At 33.6% G+C, this 25841-nt stretch overlaps 1 protein-coding gene across 1 annotated transcript in view; it reads right to left on the bottom strand.

The window, feature by feature from the left end:
- Window positions 1-2454: 2454 nt before the first annotated feature.
- The window catches only part of MAP9 (microtubule associated protein 9), a 38916-nt gene continuing 15529 nt past the window's right edge, over window positions 2455-25841 (bottom strand). Inside the window, exons 4-13 of the mRNA XM_061191579.1 lie at window positions 24532-24761; window positions 17218-17311; window positions 15283-15518; window positions 13646-13716; window positions 12458-12626; window positions 11507-11596; window positions 9899-10060; window positions 9632-9777; window positions 9321-9453; window positions 2455-2609 (exon numbers count right to left, since the gene is read on the bottom strand). Of these exons, the coding sequence (XP_061047562.1) occupies window positions 2487-2609; window positions 9321-9453; window positions 9632-9777; window positions 9899-10060; window positions 11507-11596; window positions 12458-12626; window positions 13646-13716; window positions 15283-15518; window positions 17218-17311; window positions 24532-24761 (1454 nt within the window). The 3' untranslated portion in view covers window positions 2455-2486. The remainder of the gene's footprint in view (window positions 2610-9320; window positions 9454-9631; window positions 9778-9898; window positions 10061-11506; window positions 11597-12457; window positions 12627-13645; window positions 13717-15282; window positions 15519-17217; window positions 17312-24531; window positions 24762-25841) is intronic.

Genomic DNA, 25841 nt, shown 5'->3' with positions numbered 1-25841 from the left:
CTGTAAACAGGAAATAATATATTATTTAGCATAGTAACATGAAAATCCCATTTGAGGGAAATGACTTGTTGGGTCTTTGCAAACACCTCAATTTCCCTTTTCATTGACCTCACAAGCAATGCTAAGGAATTAGTATTTAGATTTCTTTTTAGAAGGTCCCAAACGCAGGTCACCTCTATATTCTCTCTTGAGTGCTACAACCTAGACTGGCGAGGAAAGCAGAGATTTCTTCTTATATGCTAACCAAATGCAATGTTAACTCATCATTATCAGCCTCATCCATGTTAACCTTTTCACAAACATGAGGTGGGGAAACAAACGGCTCAAGGTAGGAAGTAAGTGAAAACAATGAACATTTATTAAGCTTTTTCTTATGTGCCATATTCTTTATATTAATTAACTAACTTCAATTCTCACAACTCAGAGGTGATAATAGTTAATCCACTATGCATGATAAATAAGAAGAAAATGTTCAGAATGCTTAAGTCAATATTTAATGTGAAATCTATGACACACACACTTAAGATCTCACATTCATAAAAGTAGCTGTACATTTTTCTAGTTTTCCTTTTACTTCCCTGGAGTTTGCAAATATCTTTTAAGCTCTGAATAGAATTCAATACAATATAAACACTTAATCTTTTCTGCTTGGTACTGTGGGGGACAAACGAATGAACTAAAGGAGGCCCTAAATCCCATACTGATACTGATGGTAATTAGTTCAATTTCATGACAGATTCTCCTAGTTCCAGTGGTATAAAAAGGCTTCCAGTTTTATTTATGAAATTTTTAAATTTATCTGTAGCACTGATGTGATCTTACAAAGTGATCCACAACACCTTTCTTACCTTGCACATCCACTGCAGGAAGAAAGCTAATCCTCAGAGTGTGAAACCTCCTGAGTAACTGTCTGAAAGCCTAAATTCCATAACCTGCTGGGTGCTCTCACATTATAATACTAGACATGGGCATTTGACTAACTCCTTAAATACTATGAATTCTTTTCTTTTATTTTGAAGATCTAATGAGGTTAACTGTCTCTAATAACAAACAGCTATTTCTTAAAGGAAAGATAATCTCTGGATAACAATACATGATTTTAGGATCTGAGAAGTAAAATGTGTTTTTAAGGTTGATATAATACAGAGGTTTTGACAGAATTTACAATTCTCTGAGGTCACATGAGAGCATGAACATGAGCATCTGAATTCTAGAGGTAGAGAGACTTCATCAGCTCTAATCCCAGCTCAGTCACATGCTAAATGTGTGGCAAGTTCTTTGATTTCTCTGAGTCTCAGTATTTTTATCTGCAAAATGAAGCTAATAACATGTACTCTGAATAGTTGTTGTAAAGACAAAAAATAATACTTGTAAAGATCTAGTAGAGAGGATACAACAGGTACTTCATAAATAGTAACTTTTTTCTCATCTATCATTGCATTGCATCATTGGCTACAGTAGCATTTCAACTCTGAGAGCATACATTTGGTCTGTGATAAACTAGTTGACCAGTTCAAGTATGAGTCCGATTAATGAGGATATGCAGAGATCAAATAAATAAATAGATTCTTTGGACATTTTCTACAAATTACCTTCCCATACAGCTGTCTTCTAAATATAATGTAGATGACTCTGGATTAGCTAAGAGGACAAAAATTGCCATTATCTTCTTTATGGCTTTAGTCTGGAAAATAATAATAGTGATAATGACCTTGGACTCTTGTGGAATTTCCATAAGTAATGTATATAATTACCATGAAATGGACATCTTTTGATATCAATGAAATAGTAAAATGAGATAGAATTTAGGAAGACACATTTCAGAAGTCTGCTCATTATAAAGTGCCTATTATTGTCACTTAAGCAGGAACAGGTAAAGTATACTCGTATTAAAACATATGGCAACATTCTTAAATAAAATGCCTCAGTGATTGGATGATTCTACTGAACTACTGCCTCAGTTGACCAAAATTCTAACTTGCACAGTGCAACTACTTTGAGCTAAAGATTAGTTTTAGAATAAATAATATATGCATACTCCCCAGTGACCATTCATTTTAAAACCTGACTCTAGATGTGCAATCATTTACAAAATCAATTATTTCTATGATTATGGTACCTAGACGGTTTTCTTTTTATGTTGGAGAATAATCATACTTAAATAACATGCACAGGTTAGGGAAAGTGATCATGGATCATCAGACTATAAGAATTATCAGGACATGATAAAGGGTTATGTATTTCAATGGTAAAAGCAATCTGATTATTAGCTCTTCATTTGAAGCAGTTTATCTACAGTTCAAAAATGCTTTCAGTGCTTTCACTGATTAAACTCTAAAGCATCTTTTTCATTGTCAGCAGAAGTGACCAGCATTTAATTAAAATAGACTCTTCTAACTATAAATAATTTAATTAATAGTTTTAAATTTAATTTGGCTAAAATTGGTGAATTGATAAATAACTAAATAATGCAAGAATAAGAATTATCAAAACATTTTTGAGAACACAGTTCTGCTTGGAGGGCTCCATGGAGGAAGTACCTCATTTTCAAGAAAGGGATGATGTTTCTTTTGTTTTCGTTCAATTCTTTCCTTCCTTTCTTTTTTTTCCTAAAGAGAAAATAGAAAACTATTTATATATAAATTTATATACAAATATGACCATTATTTTCAAATCAAGTTGCTTGCTGAAGAACAAAATAATCATTATAAGGTATTTAAATGTCATTTGCTAGCTTAATTGGTTATAAAGTAATAGCAGCTAGGGAATATTGTTAATTTATGAGTATACTATCAATAGGCGTTAACGCACCACTTAATTTTTTAAATATTAAAAGTGATAATATTTTAAAAGAATTATGTAAAATAGGAAAAAAAGACCTGTAATCCCATAATTCAAAGAGAATAATTATTAGAAGTTAGTGATGACTTTCTGAGAACAGAGTCTCAGAAATAAATTTACTGGGTGCAAAGGTTGAATACATGATGGCAGCAGACGATACTTCACAGTGTTTAGAAATATTTGAATATTGAGGTTCATGTTTCTTTGCTTGTTATTGAGCTTGAGCACATTTTCATTTCTTTAGTGCTTTTGTGAAGTTTTTGCTCTATTATTTGGCTCTTCTAACTGTATGGGTATTGGTGCTTGTAATTTTTAGCAATTTACATATTTTCATATAATAAATATTATCCTTGTAGCATTTTATCTACATTATTTTTAGTCCTTAATTTTTTACCAAAAAATTAATATTTCAACCATAGACAACTAAACTGTTTAAAGAGTAATATAGTCAAAATCTGTGTACCCACTACCTGCCTTTTGAAATAAAACATGACCAATACTTGTGCAGCCCTTGTATCCACTCCCTCACCACACCTGCTTTCTCTCCACCATCCAGAGATAACCATTACTGAATTTAGTGCTTAAGTTGCAGTGCATCCCTTAATACCTTTATCACACACACATATTCATCCCCAAACAACAAATAATTTTGTTTTGCAGGTTTTTTGAGTTTATGCTAAAAGGTACCATGTTATATATTCTTTTGCATCTGTCTTTTATTTATGACCATATTTCTAAGATCCATCTATATGGAGCTGTAGCTCTAGTTCATTGATGCACAGAATTCTGGTATATCAACATATCACAGTTTACTAATCTATTTTGGTGTTGAAGACATGATGTTCTAATGTTTTTTCCACACAAAGACAATGCTGCTGTAAATATCCCTGTTTGATTCCTTGTGCTTATAAGCCAAGATTTTCTCTCCAAGTATATGCCTAGGAATGAAATTGCCAGTTTGTAGGGTATGAATATGTTCGACTTTGCTGGACAATAATGATTTATTCTCCAAAGTTGTAGGAAATTACCCTCCAGCCAGCAATTATACTGATTTTTTATTTTGTATTATTAATATGATGTATTCTATTGTTTGGCATTTTATATTTAATGTTTAAATCTTTTGAAGTTTGTATTGCAGTAAAGGAATTGTTTGAAGTGATTTTATGTCCAAATGTCACAAATAATCCCAATTGTTATTGCCTTGCATCCATTAATTTGTGTTACTTTATTATATAATACATCCTTACAGGTAACAGGTTCTGAGGCTATTATTCTACTTGTACTATACTATAATTTGTGCTCATTCATTCAATGTTAAGCACTGAGATCTTACTCTGGGTCAAGCAGTATACAGGGAGCAATGCATGAAGTGATTATGAAATACAAACACACAGGTTACTGTTCCTGTCCTTTAGGGAACTTTCAAAATAGACGCTTAATAAACAAGTACATAAACAACAGATAATTCCAAATTGTGTGAAATTCTATGAAACATATAAACAAGCTGTTGTGATTGATAAAAAATGAAATGAAGTACTTACTTTCAAAGAAAAGTGGATTCAGGGAAAGTCACTTTGAGACGTGATGGGTAAGAGGAGCCACTGGTGATGTGCACTGAGGGGAGGGCACCCCACGCAGACAGAAGAGTGTGTGTGAGGACTCTGACAAGTGGGGAAAACTTGGGATGGGAGAGGAAGCCAGAGAGCCAGTGTGAATAAAGCCTGTCGGGAGATGGGAGCAGGGTCCCAGATGAGAATGACAAGGTATACATGTAAGATCAGACGGGGCCTAGCAGGCCACGGTAACATTTAGAACACAGGTTTGAAAAAAAAAAAAAAGAGCTGTCAACAGGTGATTTGGAGGAGAAAGGCAGAATGCTGAGAGGTAAACCGAGGAACATGACAGCAGAGGAGGAGACAGCTCAAGTGGAAGGGGAAATCAACTGTGCAGAATGCCTAGAGGTCTAGGAAACAGGGCAGAAAAGAATACATAAATACCATAGGCTAGATGCTCTAGCAAAATCGTAACTCTCAAAGTTTAGTTTCAGAAAAGGGATAAGATGGGGGTTTATTGAGGATGAAAAGGATATGAAGAACTAAGGAAGTGTAACAAACTTTCCAGAAGTTTAGCTATTTAAAAAGATGAGATCATAGCTGGAGGGAAATGAAGAATTAAGAGAGTTTATGTTTATTAAGATTACTTATCCTGAGACTTGATGGGAATAATCCAGGAGGGTAGAAGAATGCAGATTCACAGGAGAGTGAAATGGTAAGTTCATATTTCATTGCTTGATTGGTACAGTCCCGCTTCATATTATTTTGAAAATATTATCTTCCATAGTCTCACATTTTTATTATACCAGGTGAATTTTAGAACCATTTGGCTTCCCTGCTATACTCCCTTCCAAGAAATGACTATCTGAGGATTAATATGAAATCTAAACAATGATCTAGGAATACTTGAAATGTTAATAGCATTTGGCCTTTCATCCTGCAGCTTGGACTGTCTCTCCGTTTCTTCAAGTTTCTGCTAAAACTATAAAGTTTAGTGGTTTCCTTGTATTCCAAAGAGCAATGGTGTCACGGAACACTTGGACAACCCTGCCTCTGCAGGCTGAATGGCTTGGGAGGAGTGGTATTTTGGTAAATTATTAGGTGTCTATGCTTCTTTCATCAGTACATAAATGGAATTGATAATGTCACAAGGAGAATATGGTAATGTAAGGTTCCATTAACATGCAATTATTCACATACAACAAAAGGATTGAAGAGAGGTGTGAAATTTTCTTTTTGTCTTAACATTTTGCTCTTCATCATGAGAATGTTTTCATCCTTGCTACTTCTAATAAACAGAGAACCTCCTTTCAGAATCCTAACTGAGAAAATAAAAGCTGTAATTGGACCACGGTCAATCATCTTATTACTTTAGTGAGAGGCAGGCCCTCTAGCTAGGTGAGAGAAAAGCAGTGACCATGCTGTGTCCTCAGAAACTGACTGAAAAAACCTCATTGTCTATTCCATTTAACATAGGGAGAGAGAGGAACTGAAAGCAACCTTGAGTTTACCGGCAGGTGCTAAAAAGTCAGGGCAGGAAATAGGCAATTAATTATCAACCTTAATATCAATTTACATGAATCAATGTTATCTTGAGTAATAATTAAAAGAGGTTTCTTAAAAAGTCCTTCTGTCTGTTGTTTGTTGGAGTCTGAATCTTTTGCTTATTTTCTTATTAAAGGTAACTATGAATTAATCTGGGAACCAGCTTGACGAAGCATCTTACCTGATCTTTGGCTACAATTTTCACCTAAAACAGTGACCCATCAATTGCTCACTCCCCAAACTAGGTTGTACATCAAAATTTTGAGATGTTACTTTACATGAAGATTGAAGTAATTAGCTCTTCTGTATAAGGGTATTTTTCCATTCTCTCTGCAAACAAATTTCAATAAGAAATTGGTAAGATGGGGAATAGAGCTGTAACATGTCGTACATGGATTTTTTTTTAGGTAGCGCTGTATTGTAGGGATATATTGTATACCAAAACAAGTTATTTTGTCTTAGGTCTTTGATGAGTTTTTGTTTTCCAGAGGATTGATTAGAAAGAGAAAGTGACTAACAACTGTAATAAAACATTGTGTACCTAACTATGACTTAGTCACTAAGGAAATTCTATCTCATTTTCAAGACAATGTGAAAATAAAACTGAAAACTGAAACATTTACATTCAGTTACTACTCTAAAAGATACTAGCAGAATTAGCATACGTCTCCTTAATATAAGAAGATTTTTAATTTTTCTTAGAACAAAGCATTATTTAAGAGTTTAAGGAAATCATCATAGAACACTACTATCCTCATTCAAACAACTGAACCAATTTTGATCGCCTTATTACTGTTTCTCTGCATGGATTTAGCATTATAGCAGTACTAAAGTCAACACATAAACAACAATAAATTCTGTTGGTATTTTTATTAGGATTGCATTAAATTTGTAAATTACTTCAGGGAAAACTGACATCTTTATAGCATCATTATAAGATTGTTTCTATACAAGGACAGTTTTGTTCTAATTTCTCAGGTATTCATTTGTGTCCTTCAGGAGTGTTCTAAAGTTTTCTTTATATTGGTATTGCACATTTCCTAAGTTTATTCCTAAGTGTTACATCTTTTTATCCTATCTTTAAATAGCCTGCTTTGGGTCCTGTGTGTGTCTCTAGCTACTACTGATTCTAAAATTTATGTGGAAAAAAAAAACCCAAGAATATTCAGAAATAGTTTGAATGAAGAGTTATGAAGGGAGATTAACCCAAACATATATGAAAATATATAAAGTCCTGATGATGAAACAGTGTCGTACTGGAATATGTACAGTGAGATTGACCAATGGAACAGAAAGTTAAGAAACAAACAGACCTGAAAATATGGGAACGATCTAATGTATCATATAATAAAGGCAGTACCTCAAATCAGTGGGTAAAAGATGTGCTGTTTTATGAAAGATGCATTTGGAAAAAATAAAGGTGGAATCATATTTCCCATCATACACTAGGATAAATTCTAAGTAGAGCAAATATTAAAATGTTAAGATATTAAAAACATAAAGTCATTAGAAGAAAAATGGAAGCTTTGACCCTAAATTTTGGAGAAAGTCCTTTCAACTACACCTGAAAATCAGAAGCCATAAAAAAAGACTGATAGATTTGACATCTGAAAATAAAATTGAATTTTTCATGGAATAAAATGATATAAGACTTCCCTGGTGGCACAGTGGTTAAGAATCCACCTGCCAATGCAGAGGACACGGGTTTGAGCCCTGGTCCAGGAAGATCCCACATGCTGCAGAGCAACTAAGCCCATGTGCCACAACTACTGAGCCTGTTCTCTAGAACCCATGAGCCAGAACTACTGAGCCCACATGTCACAACTACTGAAGCCCGTGCACCCTAGAGCCCATGCTCCACAACAAGAGAAGCCACTGCTATAAGAAGCCCACATATCGCAATGAAGAGTAGCCCATGCTTGCCACAACTAGAGAAAGCCTGTGTGCGGCAAAGACCCAATACAGCCAAAAATAAATAATAAATAAATAGATTTACTAAAATAATGATATAAGCAAAGTTGAGAGACCAACAATACAATTGGAAAAAATTTATAACTCATATCAGAAATGATAGGCTAATTTCCCTAGTACATAAAAAAGCTTCTAGAAATCACTAAGAAAAAGACCAATGAAAAAATGTTCAGTTTATGAATTGACACTTTACAGGAAAAAAAATACAAATTATCCTCATACAAATGAAAGGATACTCAAGCTCAATCCTAACCAGAGAAATGCAAATAAAAAAATACTCTGGATGACATTTTTTTAACTTGCTGATAGACATGAAATCAAAAAAAGTTTGATAAGAAACCCTACTGGACCCTAAGCCCTGTGGAGAAATTTTGCACTTTTTGATTGTTGAATCATGTGAATGTGTTAACTATTCACATAAAGTACTTATGCATCTGAAATGTATTATTTATTTACTTATTCAAAAATAAATGAATAATATACATATTTATATTGATATTTTAAAACAGAAAACAGTATTTTGCTTGCCATCACTAAAAGTAACTATAAACATAAGTACATTGAAACAAAGAATATAAAGTCCTGCTAGATATCATTTCTCCCAACGTTCATACTTGATTGCTTTCATTAAAAAATCACTTAAATAAGACCTTCTCCTTGAAGTCATCAGAAAGATCAAAAGAAAATGAAAAATGGAATAACTTTGTCGTTAAATACAATTTTACTGTGTGTCGGGACCAAGTTCCACCTAAATTAACCTGGTATACCTTCAGTAATACACTTGTCAGCTTTTTATAATTTTAGGTAGGAGAATCATTGTGAAGGATGAATAGGCATGACTAGTAAGTGACTAAATGTGGGGATGTAGGTAAGGAACAATATTATGACTAGTTTTAAGCCTGAGTGTTTTAAGGAATAGTAGAATCATTAATAGAAATGAGTAGATCGAATAAATTATGATATATGTAGGAGAGAATGAATTCAACAATATAGCTTCCAGGTAGAAACAGTCAGTAGGCATGGGACAAATAGAACTGGAATTAGGGACAGAAAAGTCAGAAAAAGTACATTTAAAAGACACAGTGCAGGGCTTCCCTGGTGGCACAGTGGTTGAGAATCTGTCTGGCAATGCAGGGGACATGGGTTCGAGCCCTGGTCTGGGAAGATCCCACATGCCGTGGAGCAACTAGGCCCATGAGCCACAACTACTGAGCCTGCGCATCTGGAGCTTGTGCTCTGCAACAAGAGAGGCTACGATAGTGAGAGGCCCACGCACCGCGATGAAGAGTGACCTCTGCTTGCCACAACTAGAGAAAGCCCTTGCACAGAAACGAAGACCCAACACAGCCAAAAATAAATTAATTAATTAATTAAAAAAAAAGACACAGTGCATTAACAAATAACACCTACCAGCCATTTTTCATATTCATCAAGAGCTTGTTTATCTTTATCTTTTTTCTCAGCTTTTTTCAGTTCTTCTTTTCTTTTCTCATTTATTTTCTCTTTTTCCTTTTCCTTGAAAAAAGCTTCCTTTTTTTCATTCCTATGTAGGATAGTCAAAACATGGGCAAGTTAAAGGAGAATATATAATAAAGATTCCCTAATGTGTCTTTGCAATAATGAGACTGAGTGCATTAGTAACATTCAAGTAAATGAATTTTAGAAAAGCCTAAAGAGTTACTAATTTAAGATCTATCAAAACATTTATTATTTTGGATTACCATTTTTCAACAGCAGTTAAGTTATCTTTCCTTTTCCCAGCAACAGTTTCCTCCTCTTTCTGTTTCTTTGCTCTTTCATATTCTTTCTCTTTTTTACTTTTCTCTTTAAGATATTCCATCTTTTTCTCTTTCCATTTTTCAAAAGACTGAAAAAGTTCAGAGTTACTTTCTTATTTAATGTGAATATAATAAAATAGTAAAAACACAGTTAATCATTAATTTTCAAATATTTTAAAAATAATTAAGATATTCAAAACCATTGCATACTTGCAGTGCTTCTCTTTTTCTCACAGCATTTTCTTCTTCAGTTTTCTTCTGGTTTTTTTCCTCAAGCCTTTTTTTTGCAGCCACCTTCTTTGCTTCCTTTTCTTTCATGGTTTTCCAGGCCTCAAATGATGCTAAGCCTTCTTCTCTCTTAGCAGCTCTTTTCTATTTTGGAAAAATAATAGACAGTTATATGTATATGTATAAATAGACAAATATAGATAGATATAGATATACATACATTCATTTATTTTTAATTCCCTTCATATTCATCAAATTATGTTTCAAAGCAATCTACTTAAAATAGATTTAGAGAAGTTAATTGATAAAGAATATTATCTGAATTATTCACGGCATTTTAAAATGTCTTTCTTAAGCATTTCTCAGATATTGGTCTACTACCATGCATAGGAAGGAATTTTTTTTGGAAGTATACTGAACAAATGCTATGAAAATAAACTGTAAAAGGCTAATTGGTACTGCAAAGTGCTCATAATGCAATATTGCACTACAAGAAAAATATCAGGAAAGTTGCAGGCCAGAAAGGTAAAGTTATAGTCAGAGTAAGGTAAATTGGCTGAGTCACACAGGATAAACTACAGATCTGTGCTTTAACCCTGAGTTTTGACCGACATCAAAGCATAAAATTCTTACTGCATAAACATATCCCAAGTGTTGAAAACATGTGCCAGATTAGAAAATATGTAGGTGAACATATAGCAAGTATGTTATTACTTTACTTACTTCAATCTAATCCCATAATATTCTATGTTTGCCTTATAATATTGCTTAGCATTAAATGATATAAAGTTTTATTACAGAGATAACATAATTTAGAAATAAAAGTATGAACTCCCTCACTGAGTTGTGAAGAGCAAATGAGGTATCTGGCACTGACTGTGGCAGATAATGCTGCAAAGGCAGTGCCAGTGTCCAGGCACATCCCCTGCAGGGCTGCTCCACACAGTGCTGTGCACTGGGGAAATATGTTTCTATCCATGGTAGTATTAAAAGCACAATGAAGGGTTGTTTTTTTTTTTCTTTTGGTTTTTTCAGGGATTTTACTTTAGAAGATGGGAAAGAACTGGAGCATGTTGTAGGCAGGAGTTAGAGGCAGAGGGTGAAGTACAGGAGAGACTGAAATGAGAGCCCAGCTCCAGTCAGTGGGAAGGATAGGGGCAAACACTCAGGTAGAGGCTGGTCTTGAAGATACATACAAAACTCAAGATAGAAAAGGGGAAAACTAAATGTTAATGTCTGATGACCCTTTATATTCCTGGCTAAGTTGTAATATCAAAGTCAATTTTTAAGAATGAAATAGGTACACGGTCACAAGAAAAAATAAGTTCATAATCAGTAGTGCCAAAGCTATTGCTCACATATAAATAATAAAAATCTCTCTGCATCCATGTTTTCATGTAAAATAGTTATAATATATTTATATCAAACTAAAAATATATAAAGTACCAGAGAAATAAAATCAGAAATCAATTCTTTTATATACAATTTATTTCACCATTTAAAAAACAGTTGATTTAGAAATATTAAACATTCAGACTATTTTACTGACTTAAAAATCCAGAATATTTTTCACTTCTATATTCAGAATACCTGTTCATTTTGAATCCTTAAATTTTCACTTTTGATTCTTTTAATTCTGTGCATTTCATGTAAATAAACATTTTTCTTTTCTAACCACTCCTGTGGGAACAAGAAAAAGGCTATATGATATTCAAAGTTTTGCAAATGAATTAGAATTCTTATTTATTTCTGAAATATATGATTAAAACTTTAAAAAAGCAAAACATAAAACTTATAGATTTTATATGCACTGGTATCATTCTTTTTCTGATAATATTCTAATATGTAAAGATGAACAAGAATTAAGAAAATCATGTGTATATATGATTTATATATGTGTAATATAATGTGTAATATAATAACTACATATATTAACATTTTTCTCTGAAATTCACATGGACAATTTTCCAAAGTGTACGATATTCTGTACAACAATTTTTGAAAGTGTACTATATTCTGTAAAACTACATATATTAACATTTTTCTCTGAAATTCACATGGATAATTTTCCAAAGTGTACTATATTCTGTACAACAAATAAGACAAAAAAAAAAAGACTTCTTTTTTGGAATTGTGAAAAAATTAGGACAGCTTTCTTCTATGTAAGTTTAACTCAAATACAGAAAGTCTCAGGAAAGAAAAAAAAATTAAAACCCTTTTTGTTCATAACTATATAAACTTTAAGGAGAAAAAGTATAGAACATAGGTGTACCTCAACTACATTTTGCTTTTGCTGTATTTTTATCAATTGCCATGGCATATTCTCTTTCTTTAAAAACAACTATGATCAGTTAAACAAAGCCTGGGAGGAGATAATTTAGTATAAAAAAAAAAAAAAGCTTTGGATTGCTCAGGTATTATAAAGGAAATAAATTAAACATTAAATCATCATTTCTGACAGGGTCATTTTATTTCCTGATAAACAAACCTTATGTAAGTGATTAATTCTTCTAATTTTTAAAAAAAAATTTTCCTTTTTACCTGATAAACAGCTGCCCTTATGTTATCTGCTCTGTCAGGTTCTGTGTTCTGTTTCTGTGAGGGCTTTTGGTCCAAGATTCTCAAAGTCCCTAAATAGTGAGAAGTGGGAACTGTCAACGGAGCTCTCCTTAGAGAACCAGGTTTCTTTAAGAACTCAGAGGTCACTAATCTGAAAAGATCCAAATGAATCAAGATAAACTATTACAATTGCACTTGGTAGAAGACAGATTCATTAGATTTTGCAAATACTATATTTGAAAACTACATCATAATGTAATAAATTATAATTACTTTGAAAATGATGTGTTCTTAGCATACAAAGACCCCTATTCAACATAATTTAAATTTTATTACTCTAAGTTATATAGCTTCAAAGTAATTTTTCTTTTTAGGTTTTGTAATTAAAACATTTTTAACAAACATGGACTCAAGTTACATGGGAAAAGATGATATTAATAAGTAAGTTTTAATAGTTTCTCATGTTATTTTGCTACATAAACCATCTTAAATATAAAGTTAGACTAGTGACCTCTATTTCAGGGTTGGTGGGAAAATCTGACCCCCCATCTATTCTGGTATATAAAGTTTATTGCACCCTGGCTTTTTCATTTATTTGCATAATGCCAACAGTGTCTTCCCTGCTACAACAGCAGAACTGAGTAATTACAACAGAGACCATATGGCCTACAAAACCTGACATATGTACTAACTGGTAAATTTACAGAAAACTTTTGCTGACCCCTGTTCTATTTGACTAATGATAATTTAAAAGATTCAGAAGGTTTTGAATAGCACTTATGAGTTCTTATCATTTTAATAAACCAACTTAGTCCATAGAACCTCTAAGTTTAAAGTACAATTTTTCATGTGTTAGACAAAGACATTTAATAGAGAAAGTGAATGCTGAACTTCAGCTTTATTACCACTGTATATCTACTGTCTCAGGAAAAATAGGAGAAAGAAACTGTATCCTAGGAGCAATGTAGAACATAGAGGATCCTTAATCAATTCCTTTTTATAAATGAATATATTCAACTAGGGGGATTTACCATGAAGTAACTACTTCATTCTTCTCATTAAGAAGAAAATTAAGTAACACCAAATGAAATTTACTGTACAGAAGTTAAACTAAAACTAGTTTTCTTGGAATGTAAACCCATAACTGAGGGAAAATGATAACTCTATTACCTGCCAGATGCATTGGATGCGTTATTATTTGTTGACTTTTTATTCTTCATATTTCTATCTTCAATTATTTTCTGTTAAATAGAAAAAGCCAAAAATGGATTACTCACTGTATCTATCACAGTTAGACTTAGAGGCCAATCTTCCAGTAAATTGATGTTTTTTAAGCATCTACTATGTGTCAAGTATAGCTGTCACCAGGAACAAATAAGGATATTACATTTTAGGGAGGTTGACTGGCAATAAACACGTAAACTAATGTCACTCATGAAGGAGATAAACTAGGGTCCAGTGACAGTGACAGAGAGGAGTTGATGAACCACAATAATGAATGTGATCAGGGAAGGCCTCCCTGAAGGCTGGACATTAGAGCTCAGACAAATGATGAATAACAAAGGGCCACATGATGTTCTATGGAGAGCTTGATAATTTTGAGAAACCAAAAAAGGTGAAAGATGCTGAGGCACAGTGAATGGCAGGGACAGCTGAGGAGTATAAGGTCCGGGAAGAATCGTATGAGATCTCCAGTGGTGAGGAGTCTGCATTTTATTCCATGGGGAGAATCCAACAAAGAGACCTTAGAGGGGAATGATTAATCAGACTTAAGATCACTCAGTAGAGGGTAAGAATAAGGCCAAGGATTCATTCAAAAGAAATATGTTATAATCTTACTTGTTATATATAAATCACCTGTTCTAATTTAGAATTACCTCTGTTAAACATTTCTAAGACCTGTCTATAAATTCCAGAATACCCTTCTTCCTTTTAAGGAATAACTCTTCTACTTTACACAGACAGATGGGTGTTAACACTAAAGTGAGAGCAGATGTAAACACATCCCTAACTTGGCATTAGTGTTTTTTCCTAAGGAAACTGGTTAAGGACAATATACCTGGAATGTGGCTTAATGAACCTTCTCCATAAAATTTAATAAAAGCTTATACTCTGTATTATAAAAGTCCCATTCAACCACAAGTTTTCAGCTAACTGTTATCTTCCCTAGTAATAAGTATACATAGCCACCAATTAACTGCAGGAGAAACTGCATAAAGAAAATTTAGGAGAAATAAAGACTAAAAATGCTCCCCATAAATTTTAACAGTATAATACTCTGGTGCAATGTAGTGTAGGGACAAGTAATCCTACATATCACAAATCTGGTTCTCAAGGTAATAATAATAATATTCCTGATAATGATCCTGTCCATCCATTTAAATAGGTATGGATGTTGATAAACTTTTCTTAAAGATTTTTATTAAAATTTATAAAATATTTAAAAATGATATCCAAAGGAATATCCTTCACTAACTCAAAACCTTAGAAATTATTCCAGACAGCTGCATTTTTATAACATGAAGACCTATAGAAACCTATCCACTTCTGGGTATGTATTTCTGAAACATTTAAAAGTATATTATGATCATATACTTCTGATAACTTTTAATGAAATGTTGGGTTTTATTATTTTCACTGCAAACCTTCCCTGAAGTTAAAATTCTATTGAATAAGAATCACTTGACAGTATAATACCATTATTTCCACAGATAATTCAGATGTACCTAACATGGAAGATAAAATATTTAAAAGTTCTATTTTGAATTTTAAGCTATAGTATAGAAAGTATGGTTTTATATAAATACCTTTGCAGACTCAGTGCATAAGATACTCTGAAGTTGAAATAGTGGTGGATCATCATCTGTTAAGTCATCATTCATAATCAGTTCAGCTTTCTCCTTTTCTTCTTCAAGGTCACCAGTAGTCACTTGACTTTCCTTGGGTTTCTCAAGTGCAGTAACAAAGTCTATCAAAAATGAGTTCTTTTCACTTTCAATTGATTTCAAGGAATTATTGTTTTCAGTGCATTCTTCATTCTGATCTATTTTGTGACAGAGTAACAGAACTAAATCTCCCTTCTGAATTAATAAGGTGGATAACAGATTCATTTGCTTTCTGCTAAATGAAAACTGTCTATAATCTCTTTCTTGCAAAATAATAAATGGAGAAAACTATCATATTCAACTTGAATAAACGTTTTCCCCAAGTGAGCTACAAAAGAAAAAATGGCTACTAAATCTACTAAAGCATTTGACACACCTTAGAAAATGGAATAACAACCCTAAACCATAGACACGCCACAAGCTCTTGTTGGTGTATAAACCAAGTAAGTGAAATGGCAATATCTATTCTATTCAAAAGCCTGTGTTTCTTAGCTGGAGCAAGAGGCACAGATTTCTAAGATACTACAGTTACTAGCAATGCACTTATAATATTGTACAGATGTAGAGAGAACCAAGAATCAATGCAGTTCTAGAAGAGGCCACCACACAGAGAATAAAGCCATCCTTTAGAGTTTTACTCCCACTAAGATGCAGTGTTGCCTCTGATACCAAAAGGGCAGGAAAGGAAGGCCTAGTACTTACCCTCTCAGTGCTCAAGGGACAGGCTTAAGCTCTGGCATGGAGGATTCAGTTTCGCATTTACAGAATTACTTCTATTATTCTGATTCTACCACACTTTAGAATGTTCAACAGAAAATCAGTGCTTTCTGCATTGATCATCAACTTTCAGTTCTACTAGGATCCACCTACTGGCCAACCTGTATCTTTACTGTCAAAGTCTTAATTACGAGGCTTTCATTACAGCCATTTCTGGGGAACTCGTTTTGAGGTAAGCTAGATATAATATCACTTTATAATTCCAGTTATACATTCATATTTGGAGACTACTCATGATTCAAAGTATCATTAATGGATTCTTTAGAGCTGTTAATCAAAGTACTCAGTGAAAAGAACAAAGACTTTGGAGCCAAAGATTCAAATTATGGCTCCATCACTGACCTTGGGTATGTTTCCCAATATCTTTGCACTTCAGTTTTTCTCATCCGTAATATGACAAAAATTATACTACATAGTAAGCACTTAATAAATGTAAGTTATATATCCCAGTCTTAAAATCAGCTATGCCTTTAGCTCTCATTAAGTTATATGTCATAAGACTAAGGAAAGAAACAATATTAACTACTCATACCTCACACTTACTATGTGCTAACGATGGTTCTGTTCTACATGCTTTACATGTATTAAAACTAATTTAATTCTCACAACCACCCTACTCTTATTAAGCCCATTTTAAAGAGTAACATACAGGGCCAGAAAGGTTACTTTCTCATGTAGTTGTACCTAGATTCAAATCCAGCTTAGTCTCACTCTAAAAGTTCACCTAACCATTATGCTGACTATTGCAGCAACACCTACATAATAATAGCTCACATTTAGTGAATAGTCTACTTGTGCCAGGAATTGAGTTAGTGGCTAAAATGCATAGTATCACTTAATTTTCACAATAGGCTTATGAGATTGGTCTTACTATAACTTGGGGGATTGAGGCATTGAGAGATCAAGTTCTGCATCTACAATCACATGGTTAATAAATTGTATTTTGGGGATTAAAACTCAGGCAAACACAAACATATATTGTTCCTATAACTGTGTAAAGTATTATTTCTTTTACAAATAGCATTCTAAGCAATACAGAGTTCACAAATAAAATAAGGTAGAATAATTTGATATAATCACCTGTAATGGAGGCTTTTTCCCCAGATCCTGGTGAAGAGGAATTTCCGAGACTTTCTTTAAGGGATGATGATGATAGACTTGTTAACCATGCATCCTATTTAAAGAAAATGTATTTACTAGTAAGTTTAGTTCTCAAGATTTGTGGGGGGCAATAGGATTATTAAAACTACTTCATAACTCTGAAATCTGCATTATTAGTTTTCTGCTAAACACCAAAAGTAAGTCAAAGGAGGTTATAATATGTTTTACTTTCAAGCCTTTATATCTTGATCATTAAAAGAGATCACTAAGAGCTATTCCAGTTCTTTAACTGAAACCTCTATATTTTCAAAACTCCTGCTGTTCTAAAATCAAATCTCAGAAATATTTAAGGTAAATATTTGACATCTCTTTCCCTAATTATATACTTTCTTAGAAAGTATAAAGGAAATAGTAGGTAAAAACCCTTAGTTTCAAACAAATATTACTTGTTTACAAAATGAAAGCAATTTATAAAACCAAGTAGACAGTTACTTCCAAATATTTTAGATAAAATACTACATAGATTTCATACACTTTAGTTTTCCTCAAAATTCCTATATCTGAATTAAAATAATTATTATATCTGAAATGAAGTAATTATATTTGTGTGCATAAATTAAACATCTCTTTATAGAATAATACTCTAATCTAAAGGTGATGATATTATAATGTAAGAAGTTTGATTTTTTTGCATAGATAATAAATTTTAATTTTCTTTCCCATAATATTTACAAAGAAAATTATATGTCAAAAGCAATAGAGAGAAACCATCTGGGCAGATGGCAGAAGGGCTCAAACACTGGAGGCTACCCTGAGAAGGGAATATTTACCCAAGGAGATTTGCAAGTTAGTAGCCTTCTTCCTGAGGAAATTCCCCCAACTGTGCAGCTTAGTAGAAGGCTGCAGCATTACTAGACTGGCTTGAGGGGTCAGAAGATAGAGTTTAGGACTAGAAGATCAGCCAGTAAATTTGGAGAAGAGCTGCAGAAGGTATGAACCCCAATATCTGCATATAAAATCCACCTCAAACACTTGGCTCATCTATGCATGGCATGGGAAAGACCTCAGAGGGTCCTGTAAAATCACAGTAGCTAGAAAGTGAAAAAAACTAAGCAGAGATTTCAGTCAATGTCCATGGCAAGGGAGACAGAGCTGGGAATTTGAGTCTAGCCATAATACCTGTGTGCTAGAACACATGTTCAGAGGAACATAACAGAATCCAGAATCTCTACAACATATCATTCATAATGTTCAGTAGTCAATCAAAAAGTTAATAAGTAAAGTAAAAAAAATGGTGACACATACTCATGAAAACAAAAATAACAAAAGCAGTCTATAGTAACCAAGCCAGAGATGACCCAGATGTTACAATTAGCAAACAAGAACTTTAAAGTAGGGATTATAAATATGTTCAAGCACTTAGGAAGAAATATATACATAGTGGCTGAACAGATGGGGTATCTTATTATTAGATACAGAAAATACAAAAAAATACCAATGGAAATTCTAGAGTTGAACGCTACTGAAATTAAAAAAAAAAATCACTGATAGACTTAACAGCAGATCAGGAATGGTAGAAAAAGGCAGTGAACTTGAAGACAGAACAATACAACTTATTCAATCTAAAAAAAACAAAGGGAAAAAAGATTGAAGAAACATGAAAGAAATTTAGAGATCAGTGAGACATATCAAAAATTTCAATGTGCATGTAATTACAAACAAGAGGAAAGAAAATAAAACAGAAAAAAAAATTTAACTTCCCATCTGCATGGAAAATATCAGTTTACAAATCCGGAAATCTCAACAAAACCCAAGCAGGATAAATATAAAGAAAACCACACCTAGGTACCTCATAGTCAAATTGTTGTAATTCAAAGAAAAAAGACTAAATCTTGAAAATAATTCTGAAAGCTGCCAGAAAAAAACAAAACATTGTATAATGAGGATAGCAAAATAAATTTTTGCTGATTTCCTAACAGAAATAATAGAGACCAGGAACAATGGAAACCTATAAAGAGCTGGGAATAGGAGAAGGAAACTGTCAGCCAAGAAGTATATATTCAACTAAGCCATCCTTCAAAAATGAAGATAAAGTGAATATGTTTTAGATAAGCAAAGACTGAGACAATCCATCACTGGCAAACCAAGAAATGCAAAAATAAGTTCTTAAGATTGAAGGGAAATAACACTAGAAGGTAATCTGGATCTATAGGAAGAAATGAAGATCCCTGGAAATGGTATATATATCTAAGAAAACTATAAATGTTTATTCTTTTCTTCTTTTAGTTCTTTAAAAGTCTAAGACAAAAAGTTTAAAAGGCTCTTTAAAGAAAAGTTATAATTCTGTGTTGTGGAAATTATATCATATGTAGGTGTAATATACATGACAACAACAGCGTGATGGATGAGGGAGTATATGGAACTATACTGTTACAAGGTTTCTATTTTAAATGTGAAACAACACAGTGTCAACTGTATTGTGACCATTTATAGACGCATCTTGTAACCCATAAGACAACTACTAAAAATAAAACGCAGGGCTTCCCTGGTGGTGCAGTTGTTGAGAATCTGCCTGCTAATGCAGGGGACAAGGGTTCAAGCTCTGGTCTGGGAAGATCCCACATGCCGTGGAGCAACTAGGCCCGTGAGCCACAACTACTGATCCTGCGCGTCTGGAGCCTGTGCTCCGCAACAACAGAGGCCACAATAGTGAGAAGTTCGCGCACTGCGATGAAGAGTGGCCCCCACTTGCCACAACTAGAGGAAGCCCTCGCACAGAAACGAAGACCCAACACAGCCAAAAATAAATAAATAAATAATAATTAAAGGTACTAATAATTTTAAAAAAATACCACAGAAGTGAAGAACCTAGAAAGTTAAACATATAGTTCTTCCTAAAAAAAAAAAAAAAAAAATATATATATATATATAAAAAACACAAATAGGTATAGTCAAAAGGTGACAGAGAAAACTAATGGAAAACTAAAACCTATGTGATTAACTCTGAAAAAAAAAAAGGCAAGAAAGAAGTTATAGAGGAACAACAACTTCAATTTTAAAAAAATAGATAAAATAAATATAAAACAAACAGCAACAAATTGGCCCTACGTGTACTTACATTAAATGTATATGGACTGGAGTTCCCTGGTGGCGCAGTGGTTAAGAATCCACCTGCCAATGCAGGGGACACGGGTTCAAGCCCTTGTCTGGGAAGATCCCACATGCCGTGGAGCAACTAAGCCCGTGAGCCACAACTACTGAGCCTGCGCTCTAGAGCCCACGAGCCACAACTGCTGAGCCCGAGAGCCACAACTACTGAAGCCTGTGTGCCTAGAGCCCGTGCTCCACAACAAGATAAGCCACCACAATGAGAAGCCCGCACACCACAACAAAGTGTAGCCCCCCGCTTGCCATAACTAGAGAAAGCCCGTGCACAGCAACGAAGACCCAATGCAGCCAAAAATAAAATAAATAAAATAAATAAATTTATTTTAAAAAAGTATATGGACTAAACACTCATAAATGGAATAATGGATTCATAAGTAGATTGCAATTAAAAAGCAGATTGTCCAACTTGATAAAAAAGTAATACCAAACTGCTATTATGAGTCATTTAAAGAAAAAGAAAAAAATTGTTTGAAAGGAAAATAATGGAAAAAGTTATACCATGCAAATACTGAAATGTTGAAATATCAGGCAAAACAAACTGCAAGATATGAAGCATTACCAGAGATACAAAAATTTCATAATGCTAAATAGGGTTAAGAACTAATAATGATGAATGTGTATGTGTCTAATTAGAGTCATGGAATGCTGACAGAACAAAAAGGAAGTACAGAGAAATTCACAAACATAACTGGAGATTTTAACACACTCTATTTAGTACATGGTAAATCAACTAGACAAAAATTCAGTAAGAATGGAGAAGATCTGAATGACACTACCAACCATCTTGACCAAACTGAAATTACAGAACGTTATATCTAACACCTGCAGAACACACATTCTTTGTTAATACAAATGAAACTTTCACAAGACACACTTAGTCTGGGCCATAAAAAAAGATCTCAACAATTTTTAAAAATGTGAATTCATATAAGATATATTCTTTGATCATAATAAAATTAAATTATAAATCTATGCAAGAATATATCTAGAGAAGATCTAAATATGTGGAAATAAAATCATTCACCATAAAATAACCATTTGGTCAAAAAAGAGATCACAAGGAAAATTAGAAAATATATTTAAAGGAATGATAATGAAAATAAATGGCATCAAAAAAATTGGGTGCTGCTAATCAGTGCATTAGAGGAAAATTTATAGTTTTCAAAGTTTTGATAGAAAGGATGAAAAGCTTAAAATGAATGGACACATCTTCTAACTTAAAGGTAAGCAAATTAAACCCAAAGAAAATAAAAGAAAGAAATAATAAAGAGTGAAAATCAACAAAATTGGAAACAAACAACAGAGAAAGCTAACAAAGCCAACACTGGTTCTTAGGAAAGTTTTAACAAAACTGAGCAATGCCTATCAAAATTTAACAAGAAAGACAGAAAACACAAACTACACATTAGAAATGAAAGATGGAATGTCATGATAATTTTACTGTCATCAAAAGGATAAGGGACTATCACAAACAACTTTATAAATTCAACATCTCAGATAAAGTGGACAAATTTCTAAATAGACATAAATTACCAAACTGATGAGAAAATCTGGATACCAAATATTCACCCCCACAAAAAAAAAAAAAAAAAAAAAAAATCAAACTTAGTGTCAAAGACCTCTCCACAAAGAAAATTCTAGGCCCAGATAATTTCGCTGGTGAATTCTCTCAATTAAGGGGAAAATGATACTAAACTTCTGGTTTCATAACAAACAAACTTTTAGAAAATAAAGGAGGAAGAGACACTCCCCAATTCATATGATACTCACACCTGATAACAACATTATAAGGAAAGAATTATAGATAACCTCCATAAATATTGATGTAGAAGTCTTAACAAAATATTAAAAAATCAAATCCCACACAAAAATGGTCTACCATGATCGACTAGATTTTATCCCAGGAATAATGAGTTAATTTAACATATAAACATAGATATATATCATCATACACACACACACACACACACATGCACACACAAAGGAAAGGTGGGAAGTGAGGTTGTAGTGAGAAAGAAAATGTCACCCTTTCGATACCCAGCTGTGACATTTGCAGGAAGGTAAGGCAATAGGGAGAGAGGTGCAGTGTCATGTGAAAGCTTATACAAAGTTAAAGAGGCTTCAGCATAGTTGAATGTGGATGAAAATAGAGTCTTCCAGAGCCAAAGATTATAGACATAGGAGAGAGAAGGGTTGGACAAAAAATAAATGGGAAATCCCTGAAAATGTGGGCTTAAAGAAGATTCAGAGCATGGTCAGGAAAATTTTATAATGAGGAATAAGGAAAATTTAGACTATTAAAAAGAGAAGTATCTAATATACCCAATAAAGATAATAGCTCTACAATATGGGCTATGTTATAGTCATTAAGGTGAACGTAGTCTCAAGATCACCCAGCAACATGGAAACATGTCATGACCTAATGTTAAGAGATTAAACAAAAAAGCATGATACAAAACATTGTGAATGTTAAGATGACAAATATTATAAAAACAAGTATAGGAAAACAGCCCAAAAGGGGAGTAAGAATAATGAATATAGTTGTTATTAGGTGGTGGGATTTTACGTAGATATTTTTCAATTAAATTTTCTGTCATAATATAATGTTACTTTAAAAACTTTAGGAATACTTTTTTCTTTAATCAAGGGATATAGAATACATCACAAAGAGCAATTAAAGTTAGGTATCACTACCAGTTTGAATAGTGCTCCCTCAAAATTCATGTCTATCCCAAATCTCCAAACGTGATCTTATTTGAAAATAAGGTGTTTGCAGATGGAATTAGTTAAGATGAGAACTTACTGGAGTAGGGCGGACCCTAAATCAAATGACTGATGTCTTTTTTTAGAGAAAAGTGAGGGGAGACACAGAGACCCAGGGAAGAAGACCATGGGTTGATGGAGGCAGGGACTGGAGTGGTGCAGCTACAAGCCAAGGACAACCACCAGAAGCTGGAAGAAGCAAAAGAAGGATTCTTCCCTAGAGCCTTCAGAGGGAACATGGCCCTGTCCACACCCTGATATTGGACTTCTGACCTCCAGAACTGAGAGAACTTCTGTTGTTTTAAGTCATCTACTTTATGACAATTTGTTACAGCAGCTACAGTGAACTAACACAATATCCACTTGGCCAGATGATTTTATTAAACATAAAATAATTGTTTGGTTTTGATAACACCCTCTCTTCACCTGATTTTCAGAACAAATTAGGACATAGCACATTGAAGTCAGGCAGATTTATATCAAAATGCCAGCTTTTCTAGTAAAGCTAACTTACAGGATAAGAGTGGAATCAGAGCCTACTGTGCTCATACTTCTAGCCTGAATTGGAGAGATTCATCTGTTTAGTTGTGATACAAAGGACTTCCTCTGTCTGCCTTTGTACCACGTTCTGGGGAGCAGATCTTTTCTCACATCAGTAACACAGAGGAGTCAGGAGAAGAAGAAAGAAGCTTAGCCAGTACTGTTTAGTTCCTTTTCTCTGATCTGCTCAAGCAGATTGTGGAGGAGGAATGCTCTTCCCATACTTACCCCTTCTGAAATGTGAGGTGGAACTTCTCTAACCATAGTGAAGTGTAAAGACAGGCGGCCAAGTGTTCTTCCCTAATAAAAATACACAGTAAACTCCTGATGAAGTCCTGAAGGATCACATCTACATCCCTTCTAGTGTATCCCAAAAAATATAGGACTGTGCCATGAACATTCAGTATACATTTGTTGAGTGATTAAAACCAAATGAATAAAATGACACTGGCCATAAATTTTACAATTCAAAGATATGTAAATAAAAACTCTTGCAATTAAAATGTTGCATAGATTCAAAAAGGCAACAGTTTTTTTCACATTTTACTTTCTCTGAAATTGGATGCATCGTATGTTACAGTTTAGCAGTTTTCTTCTTTCTTAGCAGTACATAAAATAATGCTGTATTTTTGCTATATCTTACAATTGAGTTTTAGATCCAATAAAATATAATATATTTTTAAAAACAAAATTATTTCCTTATCAATTGCTGAAGAAATCATGTAAAACACACACACATGCAGGCGCGCACACAAATATTCTTTCTCTCATAATCAGATGCAAAAACCTGAATTAGAAACACAGTTTAGCAGTAGTGCTAACCTCAGGGTCAAGGTTTTCAGAGAATGCATTTTTCTCAGCTTCTGGTTGTCTGCCATTCAGCCTTGAGAGGAACGAAGGTGGAGAATGTGCCTCTAATTCTTCATGGAGGGCAGTGTCTTTGTCTTCTCCTAGACTGTCTTTCTCCTCCCTGTGTCTGTGCTTTTTCAACATGCTCCTTGGCCGAGGTGAAGGCTTAAAGTGGTTGTCTGCTTCAAGGCTGCTGTTATTTTCTGCGAAAAAATACAATGTTTTAATACATTAAATACAATTTAATACACTAAAAAATACATTTTTTAAATGACCATGGCTTCTCCTACATTGCAGGTGCCACCACACTTCCCTCCTGTGCCGAAGCACCTTGGCTTTCTATCCTGGAGAGTCTAGAAGAAGCCCACACCCTTCTCTACACAGAACTCCAGAAAGTACAAGTAGGTGATAGTTCATAATCAAATAAATTTTTTTAAATGGCCACCATCCTGGAAGTAACTAGTATACTTCACTTTTGGAGTAGTTAACTCATCAACTCTCATAGTATTAAAAAAAAATTATTTTTTAACAAACAAAATCAAACTGCCTCAGTTTCAGCCTTTATACAATGAGGCAGTTCAACCATCAAACCTTTATTGAGTATCTGCTGCCAGGCCCCATACACATCACTCACATTAATGGACCTCAGAATCAAGACACTGGCAACGGCCCTGTCCAAGGATTTTAGAGGTTGGGAACAGAGACGATTCTAAACAAATAAAATTATAAGACAAAGGTAAGTGCTGTTACAAGTATAAAGATGATGTCAGTACAGGGAGTACAGGGAGTCAGTACAGGGAGTAGAAAAGCCAAATGTCCCTGGAAGGAGGAACTGGATAACTTGTGAGCTGCTGTTCTCTGAGTCCATAAAACGTCTCCAGCAGTTATTAAAATTTCTCAGTTACTATTTCCATTACTTCTAAGTTTAAAACAACAATCTAATGCTGGTATACTTCCAGCCCTCAAAACATGATAAGAAACATTTTACATGAAATTTTCCCTAAATTTTACCTGTTATACATATCCATCTCTCCATTGTTCTACCAATGTATTCTTCTGATGAAACTTCAAAACTGAACTAATTAATACCTTTATCCTTTTTATCTATAAGTGGAGTTATAAATCCTGCTAGAAGATTCTACAACCATACCTAATTGGAACCACTTTAAATGTTTCATTGTCAATTTTAGGTATGTCCTAAACTCTGGTCAAATGTCCAATCCAAAATCCAAGAGTCATCCTAGATTCCTCTCTCAAAATCCAAAGGATCACAATACCCTATC

Source organism: Eubalaena glacialis, chromosome 5 (genome assembly GCF_028564815.1).
Source record: "Eubalaena glacialis isolate mEubGla1 chromosome 5, mEubGla1.1.hap2.+ XY, whole genome shotgun sequence".
In the NCBI taxonomy this organism is placed as follows: Eukaryota; Metazoa; Chordata; class Mammalia; order Artiodactyla; family Balaenidae; genus Eubalaena; species Eubalaena glacialis.
Note: the sequence above shows the minus strand (reverse complement) of the source record. Positions and strands in the feature narration are given on the sequence as shown.